General features: G+C 39.7%; 1 protein-coding gene across 3 annotated transcripts in view; it reads right to left on the minus strand.

Annotated features, from left to right (window-relative positions):
* LOC125973651 (receptor tyrosine-protein kinase erbB-4) overlaps positions 1-15,647 on the minus strand; it is a 106,032-nt gene that overhangs the window by 18,319 nt on the left and 72,066 nt on the right. For all 3 annotated transcript variants that reach the window (XM_049728071.2, XM_049728070.2, XM_049728073.2), the window contains 12 exons: positions 15,453-15,594; positions 15,055-15,168; positions 14,734-14,860; positions 14,555-14,628; positions 11,761-11,851; positions 10,804-11,003; positions 9,591-9,723; positions 8,293-8,386; positions 5,926-6,080; positions 4,989-5,033; positions 2,202-2,334; positions 961-1,083 (listed from right to left, as the gene is read on the minus strand). In XM_049728071.2, the coding sequence (XP_049584028.1) occupies positions 961-1,083; positions 2,202-2,334; positions 4,989-5,033; positions 5,926-6,080; positions 8,293-8,386; positions 9,591-9,723; positions 10,804-11,003; positions 11,761-11,851; positions 14,555-14,628; positions 14,734-14,860; positions 15,055-15,168; positions 15,453-15,594 (1,431 nt within the window). The remainder of the gene's footprint in view (positions 1-960; positions 1,084-2,201; positions 2,335-4,988; positions 5,034-5,925; positions 6,081-8,292; positions 8,387-9,590; positions 9,724-10,803; positions 11,004-11,760; positions 11,852-14,554; positions 14,629-14,733; positions 14,861-15,054; positions 15,169-15,452; positions 15,595-15,647) is intronic.

The raw sequence follows: 15,647 nt of genomic DNA on the forward strand, positions 1-15,647 counted from the left end.
CTAGAGAGAAATACAAACAAACAAACATGGAGCAAGTGAGAGCTAACCCTTCAATTTTTTTTTTATATATTTTTTTTTATATATGACTTAAGCGTAAACCAGAATACACAACTCTGAGAACAACCATTTCCACTTGGTCAGTTTTAAAAAGTTAACTTATTGATTAACGTTAGTGACAATATTTCAGTCACACCCCCTCCCATCCCCAAAAGCTTTATTCCTGAACACCCTTTTCCACTTTCATGTTAAATAACGGCTATGCTCTCTCTGTCTCAATTAGTAAATTGATCACTCCTCCACCCCTGTCACCTATTTTATCTCCTTCCTTTCAACCCGTCATACAAAATCCCACCGGGGTAGTCGGTACTCTGATGAAATAGTGCATGCTGAACGATTAAAAGTTATTTTGTCCTTCAAAAAGGGGGCAAAACTATTTTATCATGTTGAAGGATCCAATTTCAACTGTGATTAAAGTGATTTAGCAGCTGCCAAAATGGTCAAATCATTTAAAAGAGGAGGGAGAATTCAAGTGGCTCTCAACTTTTCAACAAGCTTCAAATGAGTTGTGCTGCCGCCAGAACACCCCCCCCCCCCCCTTCCTCCCCGCCCCCCCATGACAGCAGCCTTAACACCTCCACTAAAGTCGGGCTAATTATGGCGCACTGAGGTTTAATTTAATCAAATTGAACTGCGTTTCTGAGTAAAAACCGTCAATATTTCAGCAAGCTCATAACAGTTCATAATCCTAATTGTCCTGTGCTACTCTTTATTCTTACCACCCACTCCCACATTAATAAAGGGCTTTTTATTGGCTTAAAGACATTTTTAATTTTATCTCATTATTAAACCGTACCACATCCTGCCAATGGGAATATTACAGTGCTGTTAAATTCTGATTAGGGGCAAAAGAAGCAATGCCCACCTAAGACAAACATGCTACAAGTAGACAATTTGTTCTACCTTGTATACTGTCCCAAAGGCCCCAGAACCGAGGATCTTGACTCTTTTGAGTTCTGTCTCTTTCAAGATTCGTAGCTGAGCTTGGTTAGGTGCCGTCCCACTTGGTGTCAAAGGTTCCACCAGCTGACGAAACAGAACATAACACTCAGAATTATTAATTACACTGCAGTGGCTGGTCAGTACTTTAGAAATGGTTAAAAATGACCATCACATAATTTCCAACCTTTGACTTCACACTGTTGTATCATCACTTCTCTTGTACAACAGAGCAATAAATACAAGTGGGAGGAAATTAGAAAAGGGGAAAAAAAAACCTTTACAGAAATAAAACAATAGGAAGGCAGCAGTGAGGAATCAGGCAGCTGACTTGCTTAGAGAGGCAAAATCACACAAAACGGAAGCAATATAAGGAGGATTAGGGAAAATGGTAGCCGGTATCCGAGAAGAGCGGGCGGGGAGGCAAAGATAATCACAAAGTGTAAATCAGCCAGACATGAGTCGGCAGCCCCGTTTGCCTCTGGCTGCTGGTTGTTACAGTTTGATTAAAAACAATAGCAATCTTTCAGTGAAACTGAATAATAAATCAACATCTGGAGGGAACCACACACAGACGCACACAAACAATCCCGAGTGAGTAAACAGGCTGCAAGGAGCTGTCCAGCACGGTGGTGGTGCTGACGCACAGGAGGAGCTGTCCACATTCTCACTCTAACTAGTGGTGCTGAAATGGCACACAGGAGGAGCTGTCCACATCCGCACTCTAACTTGTGGTGCTGAAGTGTTGCATGCGATTTTGTCAACTGGGTTAAACAGCATATGAAAAAGGGTCCAATCAGCAGGCCCAATTTTTGCTACTCTTTGCGGCTTACATTAGCTCGGCATCCTAAAGGTTCCTCCCACATGGCAGCGGATCATAACACGCTTGGCTACTTTTCTCCCTAACTTTCTGCAAGTTCAGCAGTGCTCAACTTCCCGCCTGCTCTACCCACTCCTCCTTCAAGCACCTGCTTCCCTTTGACTATGTCTGCCATTATCCACTGCCCTATCACTCTCCACCTCTTGAGGATCATCCATGGATGAAGCACCTTTTTTTCTGTAGGTAGACAACCACAATAGGAGGTCGGAATAGAAAATGTAAAGGTAATGTTCGACAGAGCTGCCACTTTTGTGAAGCACTGGACCAACCACAGCAAACTCTGATTTTATTTTTGAGTCTGTTCTCCCATAAGGACCTTACTCACCTCTGTTTCCAGGAAGCGACGAAGGGCTCGCTTCTTCTTAATGTTGGTCCGGCGCACGGACACCGCCACACTCAGCACAAAGATAACCACCATGAAGAGGCTGCCAATCACCCCTGCTGCGATCAAAGGGGTTCTGAGGGCAAATATTTGGCATAGCAAGAGAAGGAGGAAACATGGTATAAATTAGTAGAATGGCTGAAGAAAGAGATTTTGTCATCATCGTTGTGAGCGTAATTAAAGGTAGTGACACCACCTACTGTTTGTTTTGCATATGGAGAAAAACAAAACAGACACGTATATAAGTGGGTGGATTGTCTCGATGTGTCCTGTCAGTGAGCGCTGACAAGTCTAAGCTGTTCCCATGTGTTATATAAAGTCATATGTTCTAATGATATGTGGTAGACCAGGGGTCACCAACACGGTGCCCGCGGGCACCAGGTCGCCCGTGAGGACAGCACGAGTCGCCCGCAGGACTGTTCTAAAATTAGCTCAAATAGCGGCACTTGTCAGTGAGCTGCATCTATTTATTTTACAGTCAAACCTCGGTTTACGAACGTCCTGGTTCTCGAACAAATCGGAATTTGAACAAAAAATTCTAGATTTTTTTGCTTCGGTTGTCCAACAAAATTCGGAGGTCGAACCTCGCGAGATGAGCCGGGAGGACCCGAGAAAACCCGACCGCGCGGCCCGGATGCCGACTGACTCCGTTGTTATTATATTTTCGTTACTTTGAGGATTGTATTAACCCCTAATCATGCCTCCAACGAAAGCAAGTGGGAGCAGTAAAGCCATCCTAAAACACAAAGACGCTCTTAAAGTAATGTGACAGTGAGTGCCCGGCGCGCTGCGGTTACGCGATTGGACCATATTAAGCTTCCTGCGCACTTAGGCCCACTTACATTTTGGAAAGTACATCAGGACTTAGATTTAGAGTATTTTGTAAATTTTAGCGACGGCTCTGTTACATTACTGCGACCAGCGCGGTGCAGTTGCGCAGTTGGCGACGCGCTACTGTTGCGCATTCGGCGGTGCGCTTCAGTTGCGCGATCGGACAAAATTAAGCTCCCTGCGCACTTAGGTCCACTTAAATTTTGGAAAGTACATCAGGATTTTAAAAATATTTTCTAAATTTCAGCGACGGCTCTGTCACAATAATGTGACCAGCGCGATGCAGTTGCGCGGTGCAGTTGTGCGGTGGGCAACGCGCTACGGTTGCGCGTTCGGTGGCGCGCTACAGTTGCGCGATCGGACAAATATGCGCAAGTGAAAAAATGCTTAAAAATTCCATTATTTGTAATGGGAAAAATAGATTCGGAATTCGACCGATTTGCTTCTCGAACCGCCTTCTGGAACGGATTGTGGTAAGAAAACAAGGTTTGACTGTATTTTTGCTATTCTTGTTAAAATCACACTTACATGTAGTGAAAGCCAAATTGAGCAAATTGGCTATTTCAGAAGTGTGTGTCAAACTGGTAGCCCTTTGCCTTAATCAGTACCCAGGAAGTAGCTCTCGGTTTAAGAAAGGTCGGTGACCCCTGTGGTAGACAATGGATGGATGCAATGCCCTTTACGTGACTCAATAATGTTCCTGTAAATCTACATCACATTATCTTTTTTTTTTTCCTGCCACAGACAAACATCAACATCAGAAATATGTAACAAAGTCCATCAAAGAAGGCAGCCTTGATTAAATAAAATGATAAAGAACCACGGATGAGAATAGTCAATTTTACCGAGTGAATACAGAGTGACATCTTAATCAAATGTCCTTTCACTGAAATATTGGCCTATTGTGATAATGAATGTGTGATAAGCCGCTTCAAATCATGCTCAAAAGGCAACGCTGCCATTGGGCGGCAGATTTACAAGACATGTGACACCCAAGCTACTGGATGAGCTCGACGTTGAATGTAGCACAGCAACTGCTATCAGAGATCTGATAAGAGCTGATCCGCTCAACAGGTCAGCTGAGTTACATTCGGCTGCTGCTCCTTCTTTATCCTGTTAGCCGTGTGTCTCAGTGGTGAGTAGAAAAGTCGAGATTTTCATCAGTTCTCTAAAGCTTCCCCAGGATTTGTAGTTATCTACTTCACCATCATTTGCCCTCAGTAAAAGGATGCCTATTCATCAGTGAAGAAGCTGCTAAAAATAGATGGGCAACAGGAAGTGAAAATAGAAATAAGGTGAAATCACCCTCCCACTTGGCAGCTATAACAACTCCCACTCTTCTATAAAGATTTTCCACAAGATTTTTGTATATGCGTGATTTCTTTGTCCTTTCGTACACACAAAGGTCAGAGGTCACTGATGTTGCGCAGGGCCTACTGGTTCATCATTTTTGTTGTATTTCACTCAAAAGCCATTTAGTAGTACGAGTTTGGGTGAGAGAATAATATCAGGACTGGCCAGTCACGGTGTGCTGATCCGATATCAATATCAGATACCAGCCCGTATCAGCCAAAAAAGCAGTATCGGATGTTATCAGGCTATGTCCAAAATATCTGATTGGAATAAATAAATGAAAATAAATTAATACATGTATTGTTCCTGCTGATATCGTGTAGAATCGGTAGCAGATCTTGTGCTGGATCGGTAGTGGTATTGGACAGTATGCTATGCTGCAAGAGCGGTATCGTATCAGAATAGAAAAAATTGTATCTGACACACCTAATTCAACAGTTATGCACTGTTGGAGATGGATGTGATTGTCTCTATGTATTCTCTGCACAGCACTACAAGCATGCTGCGGTTTTGAGTTTGGACGGTAACAAAATACTAATATTGTACCTGTCCATCCAGCCAATACAGTCTTGGGGTCTTGGCCCAGTGCACCTACAAAAACATAATGAAGGGAAGTTAAAAGATGTCTGAAAAGTGTATGAGTGTGTTATGAGCATGGTTAAGGAACAAATTAAAATTAAATCTCAATGTGCCATTATATATTTCATTGGATGTAAACAATTTTACAGTTTTACAATATACACAGCCACATTTTAACAAATATTTAGCTAATAAAAGAGGTACTAAAGCAAACTTTTTTTCCACGTAGCAGATCAGCTTATGTAAGCGATCGAGATAGAAAATAAATTTTAAAAATGGATAAGGGATACAGGACATTGGTTGAAGTCCTGCTTTGTCACTTCATTTTTGTCTGATCCCTCTAATTCCCCCGGCTTGTCTTCTTGAGAGGTAGAGCTGCTTATGAAGCTGTACCTGTGACAAAGTGTCAGCCCGGTGTTTTCCATTTACGACTACATTGTTATGCTCCAGTGAGCCGGGGGGCTGTCACTCAGGAAAGGAGAAATAACACACTCGAATGACACACGCTCCCCGTGGAGTAAAATATAAAATCTAGCCTCACCAACCAGTGTTGAATATTACATGGAGAGATGAGTGGCTAGAGTGAGTGATGGAGAGAAACGTGAAGGACTCGGCTCATTTTGTTCATTCGCTCTTCTATCTCATTTTCTCTATCACGCCTCTATTGCTCTGGTCTTGAAAGATCTCATGATATAAATATATGTTAGAAGAATGCAGTATGAGATTGAGAAGAAAGGAATCATTGTAACAATAGAATCTAAATATACGGTATGTTGCTTAAGTACTCTTGTCACTCTTTGATTTGTACGCCAAAAAAACCTGCAAATTTAGTCCTTTGATGATACTCGAGTTTCAGCATTTGAAAATACACATGAGCGTCTTCATCAAGTCTTTCATTACTTACCCTTGTGTGCAGTTAGCATGGCAGGGATGACACTCATTGTTGCTTTCTGCATACTTAAAGATGAAACTGTTTGCGCCTTGCACCCCGTCTGGGCACTTTTCCACACAGTTAGGACCATCCTTAAAATGGATGCATTTCTCACAGTTCTCTGGGCCCTGCAGAAATAATTACAAAAATATTTTTACGCGGCTGTAGTGAAATTATAAAAGCAATCAATTATAAAATCAATTACGAAAATCAAGTCCAAACATGTTACTTGGAATTGTCCGCCCATCCATCCATCCATCCATCCATCCATCCATCCATCCATCCATCCATCCATCCATCCATCCATCCATCCATCCATCCATCCATCCATCCATCCATCCATCCATCCATCCATCCATCCATCCATCCATCCATCCATCCATCCATCCATCCATCCATCCATCCATCCATCCATCCATCCATCCATCCATCCATCCATCCATCCATCCATCCATCCATCAAAAATTTAGTCTTCAATTAACCAATCTTGTTTAGAATAACAAGTAAAAGTAAAATTGACACCCTTAAAAAAAACACAAGATAATCAGCAAAACCCAGTATTTCTAACAAATAAATGAATGAACAAGTGTGTGTGTGTGTGTGTGTGTGGAGGGCCAAAAGCAAATGAGAAACATAAAGCAGTGTGAGAGGAGCAAGCTCATAATAACCATTGCTCAAAGCACTCACTATGACCATAACAATCCGCCTCGAAGAGGATTTATGGTACTAATATATCCGAGGAAGGAGTTAAGGAAGGAGAGAAGTGTTCTTTCACACAATCAACAGGCACGAAGAACACCTAATTGCCAAATGGCACACATGCACCCACACTCATATATGACCACATTGTATTTCATCCTCAAACCATCCAATCTGAGGACCTCAGCCTAGCTGCAACCCAACCACTGTCAAGATCGCCTTGTGCTTTTTCTGTGATTAGAAAAGTACTGTACATGTATAATTCCATTTAAGAGCAGTATGAAGGTGAATGAGTTTGAAGCAGAGGGGATTGTCATTCAGAAAAACAACCTTATTGATCTTTCTCGTGACAGTCATCTCATATGGCGTCTACAACACGGCCTGCCGTGCTCACAAATGTGGTCATGTCCCCCGGACACACTACACGGGGCATTAGGCCAATCAAATCACTTTGTGTAAACTCTAATGTAATTGCTATGGGCTCTGCAAGCATAACACGATTGGCGTAATCCATTTGGCCGCCGCTGCTGCACACGCGGTTGCTACAAGGGTGCAACAGGTTAATGTGAGACATTCCCATCATACACTGCATGACAGAAGACAAGGGAGGGAGGAAAGGGCTTGTGTGCACAGGTGCAGACATGTCTGTAGCACTAACAGCTTTTTTTTTTAAACATATGGGCCCAGAATGTCACATAAAATCATAATTTGAATTAAAAATAAAAATGACAGCTCGCTGGATGAAAAGAAAATTAGGACATAGAGGTAGGTGAGTAATTAATTTTATTGATTAATTCATTTTTTTTCTCATAGTGGCAATTTATTTAAATAATATATATAAGTTTATTCTACTTAATGCTTAGAAAATCGTTTTCAGGGCTTATTTGCCATGAGAAAAAAAAATTCAGAAGGGAAAACAAAAAAAAGAACAAAACTTTCAATAGTTTATTGGTATTTGTATTGCGAATGGGCAAAAAATGATAAACATCAGATCATATATATATATATATTTTTTTTTTTTTACATGGTCAGGCCAATCTATTGAAAAACACTGAAACACCAACCCCATTTTTTATTTTAATATTTCACCGATAGACATAAAGGTTGAGCACTAATTTGTCCCAGGCAGTAATTGCACGTAACAGCAAATTTGAGGGAACTGGGAAAAAAAAAAAATACTTATAAAAGCTTCACAATAAAAACTCTGACATTTGCAACCTTAATGATTACAAGAATGACTTGACCAATCTTCTGAAAAGTGTAGTTTGTCAACCTTGTGCCCTGACCGCTCCACACCTGTCAATCAAACAGCAAGATAAGCTTTTAAAGGTCTTCACTTGAGCGTGGGTGCTGTGCAGCACACCCAGATGGAAACTTTTTTTTTTTCCCACTCTCTGACAAAGTCAGGCAGATAATACAAAAAAAAAAAGCCTGCCTTTGCTATAATCCCCAAAAAGAAAAACGCAGTGTAAAAAGTAAGACTTGTAAAATTTACGGTATTTTATTGGAAATTAACTATGCATATATATTTTTTTCATTTTAACAAGAGCAATATTCCATCACCCATTTTCTCACCTAATATGAGATGATCGATAATCTCCACATCAACATTCAGGTTGCTGACTCGAGTAGCGTACTTACCGAACCGTGGCAGGTCAAAGAGTTGCCGTCAGCGCGCTCACATTGGGGATCACACTCCACACACATTGACTCGTTGGCAAACTCACGAATCTCCCTGAGTGATAAGTCGGGCGGGAAAGACAATGCAAACAGCAGCTAGTTACACAATATATAATATTAATATGTATTCATAATATTTCCACATTTTTTGCCACTGCTGCCGAGTTGTCACTGTATTTTTATTTTTTTTTAGCCCTTTTCCACCTCTGATGCATCCGGTCGGTGCACGGAGGGTCTCAGATAAAGAGCAACACACCGATATAGATCAGTCCAATATGCAACAGTATTGGGACACCTGCAAGATGTGAAAAGAAATATTCAGTTGGGCCTCCCCCCTAAGCAGTTGGAGTTCAAACAAACGTAGCTAAAAATTGAATTGGTTCAAAAATGAAGATTCAGACATCTTGCCCAGATGTGTCCCAAGACTGCGTTGCCGTAATTTATAATATAAGCAACGGCACGGTGAGGGATTGCTTATGGTGCTGTGAGGGTGCAGGCGGTGCTGACGATTTTTTGGACAGGTAGGCACGGCGTGGCCCCGTGCGCAAGCAGTGACTGTGACACGCAGTGACACGCCTAGCCCCCCCGCCCTGTCCACACCTCCGGTCCGCCTCTTCCTCTTCCACCACTAGATTGTTCTTTCTAACAATCAGTTATTATGTTGAATCATTTTGGGGGTTATTGGTCGAACTCACCAGAGGGACAAGCTGTGTTGGGTGTGAGGTGGAGAACATCAAGCTAAATGTTCAAAGTCAAAACATCCCCCTAATGACACTCCTCAGGGCTGCTCTTCAAAGTGACTTACCTTCACACTTTAAATTGTTCTTTTGAACCGTCGGAGTTATCAACTATTAATTACTATCCTGAGTGGCTTTACAATATTGCCGGACTTAAAAGCTACTGCTGAAACTTTACTTATGACTGACAGCTTATGCCACAATTATGTTTCATGGAAAGTATCATCAGTTCTGGTAATTGCCTAGTCAATTTCATACATTTTATATAGGCAGAATTCTAAATGCAGCTCTTGTATTGAATCTCATGTGATTATTAATAAAACAATAAAATTAAAATAATAATAATAATGATTATTATTACAATTATTATAATAATAATAATGTAGCATTTAGCATCGGTTAAAAATCGTTTACATAAAAGTAATTAATTGTTCATCGCTAATCTCAAAAACCTTGCAGTTTTGTCAAGAATAAATAAGCAAGGCTAGAAGATATTCCTGTAAATTGTCAGGAACGACTTACCCTTCATACAGGTTGCATTGTTCCACACAACCTTGTCCCCTGCTAAAGTCCCTGCACGAGAGACATTGGTCTTGACCGGGACCCCAACATCCAGAGTTGGAACATAACGGATCGCACACCAGGTGCTCCTTGGCTGCTCAAGACACAAAATCAATTTGTACACATTGTCATGAAAAATGCAAATGTGAAATTGTTTCATAATTGTAGATTGGATACAAAATATTTAAACCACCAATTTTTAATAAGACATATTGGCGGGGAAAATTTTGTGTTTGTGTTTAATATATTCTTCATCCTTTTGAATGTATATGTAAAAAGTGTGAGTGTGAAAATGTGTGGAGCTACGCTGCTCCTTTATAAAACTACAGAGTCAACAATGACAGAGAGGGTGTTCTTTCAGTCAGTTTGTTTGAATAGAAAATCAGGAGAGAACATTCCAACTTCAGGGTCTGGCAGCTTGAAATAAGTCGTTCAACAGTAGAACACAGCATCCCCCAAAAGATGGCATTTTAAATTGGTTACCAGTAAAATATATTGGCATCTGCTTCCAAAAATACACATCTGCCAAAGAGATTAAAGTGGCACCTGCATACTAAAAAAACACATTGTCGAATGCTTGGAAAAGCATGAAAAGCTCCAATTAAAGCACCAATGAGGGCGCCTGGGATGAGATGAACCAAAATGCGTCACCAACCATCTCAGTATTGCTGTAAATATTTTACCTTTTGTCTTTGTTGTGTCTCTTTGTCACCTTTATAAACATAAGTGACTTTTTTTTTTTTTGCTAACTTGCACACAAAAAAAGTGAACTAAATGAGGATGAAAGCTCCATCTTTGTCTGTCAGGTCCGCTTACAATGAAATACTCAAAGAAAAGGTTGCATTTATTTTTTAACACGTACTAGAGGATCAAAACATTTCTTTTTTTCTCCTTTGATGCGTCTGGTAAAGAGACGTTGATGGGTCTCGAGCTGACACGGTATTTTCAGGTTAGCGTCAAAACACTCAAGCGGGGGCTTTCGTCTCAGAAGGATTTATGATACAAAATCCGGTAATGAACTCTTTCAAACGGTGGCCTTTTGAAAAATATCATTGACCCTCTCGCAGTGTGACATTCTCTTTAACTATTTAACTTGTGTAGCATGCTTGCTATTGATTGCTATTTGATTTTTTCTTCATGATTCTGTTCTCTGTGACCTTAGAGCTGAACTTACAGCACGCCCGTGGGTCTCTGTTGTTGTGGGTCAAAGCTTTCTGGTTGGCCGCACGGAACAGTCGGGTCCAGTTGACTGTGTTGTAGTAGCACAGCTGGCTATTCTCTACAATGTGCACATTGCCTGCGCTGATCTCACGGAGAGACTGAAGTTGAAGTGATATGATGCCATGCTGCTTTAACACCAGCAGGGAGATTCCACTGAGAGGGGAAGAGTAGGCGGATGGAAGAAAGGAAACCAAAAAGAAGAGGTTGAAGAAGAATCACATATAAGGGAATGGAAATGAATATGACTGATGTTTGTCTTTACTCAAGATCACACTTCTTTTTTTGTTTGAATTTAATTAAATCATTTCTCCCCTGACTACATTAACAACAATGTTGAAGGAAAGTGAAGTGCAAATTTAGAGCCAAGTTTTGGTCAGAATATTAATTTTACTTTTTTAAAAGTGATTTCCTTTCTATGTCTAGCTATTTGTGTTATACCAACTTATGAGCAGAAACCTTATTGCTAATGTATTCTTTGTGCGTTTGGGTATTCTTGGTGGACACGCGTGAGAACATCCATTAAGTTTTCTTTTAAATGTCAGAGAAAATCTTTAGAGCACATTCGAAGAAGAAAAATGAGTGGAAAATTAATGATCTTTAATGATTCACTTGTCCGACATTTCAGAAACACCAAGAACAGTACAACACATAAGCAGACTTTATCGTATTATCTTTTTGTAACACGCTGTTATGGCAAAGGCTGTTGTGAAAGTGTTACAAATCATGTAAAATGTGTTTACAAAGTATTTAAAAATGTTTAAGTGTGGTTATACAACCAATTCAACTGTGTTTATTTATTTATTTTTTTTTTTTAATGAAAGTTTATTTTTGCACATAACACAGTTTTCATGGAATTTACCAAACTTTTGCAGAGCGATGTTACAAAAAAAAAAAAAAAAAACCTGTATACCTGTAAAGCGATCTTCCCCCTATCGTTACCAAGTTGCTGAAAACACTCAAGTCTGTTATGTTGTCGGGCCAAGACTGGATGCTCAAAAATCCTAAATGGGGACACAAACACAGGTTATAATGAGTCACTGCCAATGACAGAACACAAAATATGGTGTGTGTTTGTGTGTTGGCATCCCTCGAGAAATAGCAGCATTCCAGGATACGTATAGTAACCACGCTGCTCAAGGCTAGAGTTGGGTGCCAGCTGTGTGTCTGTCTCATCAATTCCCATACATCAACATTTTTTTGCATTTCCTTTAAGCGATCCGCATCCCAGGCATTGAATCATTTAAAAAGACGAGGGAGCCGAGAGGGTGGATGTGGCTCATTTAAGATTTTCAATAATGGATTGAAAACTATGAAATATTCAGTAGAGACCAGTAGGAGGTACAATCCTCTAGCCAATATCAGAAGACAAACAAAATAAGTGGATGGGGGAGTAAGAAAGTAATATCAGGTGGAATAATGGATGGGAGGTGGAATGAACTGAAATGCAATGAAGAAAAAAAAGCCTTTCTTGAAGATTAAAACAACACTTTGGTTATGTTTCCTTAATGACAAACACTTGCATCATAGCAAAGATGTGGTGGAGATAGCAAGAAAATCATTGTGGATGAGATGGGCAGTGTTCTGCTTTCTCTAATCAATGAGCAATCAGACTCCATTAAATTAAACTGCATGTTTTTTTTCCTCCTCTTGAAGGATGCATAATGTTTACTCAGGAAAGGGGAGGGAGGTTGCTGAGAGGTAAAAAAAGAGATGAGGCAAATAAGGAGCCTGGTTTTTTTTCTGTCAACAAGAGGCCAATAACCTTCAATGGCATCTTTATCAGTTTGTGGACATTCTTTTGTTTATAGTGATCTCCCTGGAGAGCCGCAGCATCAGAGTGCTGTCGGAGGCATATTAAGAGTGTTTGATGAAAAAAATGAGAAAAGACAAAAGTTAGGTAAATGTGAGAAGACACAAAATAAAATGAGATTACCAACAAGATGGCTACAAGGAAAGAATTTTTATTAAAATTATAAGAGACTGCTGCCATTAAGGAAGAAGTAATTTTGATTAAAAAACATTTTAGAAAATAAGTGTCATGTAATAAGATTGCGTAACATTTTCAGAAGTTGTTATAGACTCAGGTGAGGACTGTGCTTCTAAAGAAGACATGTCAAAATATCTGAAACATGCTTCAGTCCAAATGGATATTAAATGACAGTCAACTATTCCTCCTCTTTTTTAACCATGAGTTTGAAAAAGCAAATGGTGGAGGATCTTACTCCCCCCCACCCCCTCACCAGGCAAAGGGAAAAGATCACGTACTTCAACACATTCTGCTGAGAGCACATTCATGTCCAAAGCAAATTACAACATGTACGTCGCCACTTAGGAAGAAAGGGTCAACGCTCACAAGCAACGCTTCGGTAGGTTCGAGTTGTGGTAATTATAGCACCAGTCCCAATCATGAGAACGCCGGCACAAGACGGGTTGTTTTGATTCGATTGCCTACTCAACAATAAATATGTCGAAGAGACAATAAAAAAAAAAAAAAAGGGCGGGGGGGTGGGGGGTGGAGAAGAAAGCAAGACGAGTGTGTTATGTGTCGGATTGGCTCATTTAAAAGCAGAAGGAAAAGCACTTGTGACCTTGAGGTCACAGAGGCAGGTTGGCTGCCTCCGTCAAATGTCTTGTAGTCGTGACAGCTCAGGGAGATGACAAGCTGAGGGGACACAGACTCTCTTACAAAGTCCTGTTTGGTTTCAACACCCACTAATCAAAACAAAATTGTAATTCATGATAAGAAACACCTTTCTAAAATGGATTCATTTATTATGATTAAATTTGTATTTTGTCCTTGACTATCAGCAAGTAAATTAATGACAAGATGAAGGAAAGGTATGAGTTGCTGAAGGATTCATGATGCAAGCCACATGTTTTCTTCATGGTGTATGAAGGCAAGACTGGAAACGTGTAACTGAAGGCTAGGCACCTCCTCAAGGGAAAAGCAGCAGATTGAAAGACTCATCAGATATTCAACTTATGCTGCTATGTCTGTCCTCAGTGTGGAGCGTCTCTAGCGGGAGAATGGTAACAAGACTTAGCCAAACACTTAAAGCAAAACACACTCTATATGCACCGAGAAAAAAATAAAAATAAAAAATAAAAAAAAGGATTTGCACATTTCTGAAGACCAAATGGTGCCTCTGCCAAGGAAACCATCATTGCTTGTATGTTAGCAGGATTAGCATAAAATCCAAATTGTGGAGGAAAGGGAAAATGGGGCAAGTAAGAATCTGATGATCAAATTACTGCAAGGGTAGTTTTGCTTTATCTCAGGCAAATATAGAAACGAGGTACACATCTAAAAAAATAGAGGTAATTCTGTTCAAATTCCAACTTGATGCTTGTAACTTCGCTGGAAGCCAGAATATGCATGAATAAAAACAAAGAAAATCTTCTGTCATTGCCGTTCTTCCAAAACAAACAGTGAGTATATAAAATGTGTTAATATTCAGTAAAATATTCAGTATTAATAATTTAGCAGTACTATTTTTAAAAGTACATTATCTTTTTTATTTCTATTTATTGAAACAGTACTGTTAAAATCCACACATATTAAACATTCAACTTTAGCAATAAAATAACATGTCAGTCAAAGAGCTTCTAAAATCTGGTACATGAACCATCAAAAAAATTAAATAAAATGATTTTGTGAATTACAAATGTTTACTTATTTAGAGCAGTGCTTGAACAAAACTTACCGGTAATTTCTCTAACAGTGCGGAACACATTCAGTTTTTCTGGATCCAAAGCTTCAATGTCATTATAGACATCCCTGTGAATGATAACGAGACAACAAAAGAATAGGAACAAAGTTGTTATTCTTCAACTTAATTTTTTTTTTCATTTTTGATACAATCAATTATGAGTATGTTCTCACCCTTTAATTCCAGTGATGAGAAAAATCAAATTGCCATTTATTTTTGTGCAATTTACAAACTTGTCAATGTTGCTGGAGTCCACTGTCTGAGCCATCTGTAAACTTGCAGTTCCGATGCCATCGCAAGCTGCAAAACACAGTAAGACAGCAAAATGCATTAAGTTAGTCAAGCCGGGAAATTAAATTTTTTTATAAATTAAGCCAAGGATATGGTATTGCACATTTTTAGGGGGAAAAATGCCACACAAACCTTTTAAAAAGTATCTTGATTTTTACAACCACACCCACCTAAAAAAAAAAAAAAAAAAAAAAAAAAATCACCTTTTGGGCAGATGTCGGAACAAGGAATGCACATCTTGATGCGGTTCTCCTCCACCTCCATGGTGTTACTAGGACACGCTCGCACACAGGAGCTCTGGTCCACCACAAAGTTATCTGAAAAAACATTTAACTGTAAATGTCAACTACAGATTGTTATACAGGCAGGGTACTTTTAATAAAAAAAAAGGGTGAAATGTCACTTTCTTCTGTCTGACTCACAATGGTGGAAAAGACAAGATTTTTTTTTTAAGCTACACATAAACTGCTGTCTTTTATTTTGAAAAGGAACAGAGCCATCTTAGAAGCAATTCTCTTGATTGATTATTTGAACAAACATATAAACACAAAGGTTCTAAATATAGAAAATAATCCTGTAGGTGGCCATTGTTCAGACATACGTGGACATTTCTTGACACAGAAGGCTCCGTAAGTATATTTTGCCCGAGGGTTGTGTTCAACCTGGAAGGTGGTGGGGTTGTACAAAAATGGCTGTGGACACTGCGTCACGCACGCCCCGCTGTCGTTGAAGTTAGTGCATGCCTATTGACAAAACAAAATATCGCACAGTTAGTAAGAAAAGACTGAAGATTACA

This window comes from Syngnathus scovelli, chromosome 8 (genome assembly GCF_024217435.2).
Source record: "Syngnathus scovelli strain Florida chromosome 8, RoL_Ssco_1.2, whole genome shotgun sequence".
NCBI classification, from domain to species: Eukaryota; Metazoa; Chordata; class Actinopteri; order Syngnathiformes; family Syngnathidae; genus Syngnathus; species Syngnathus scovelli.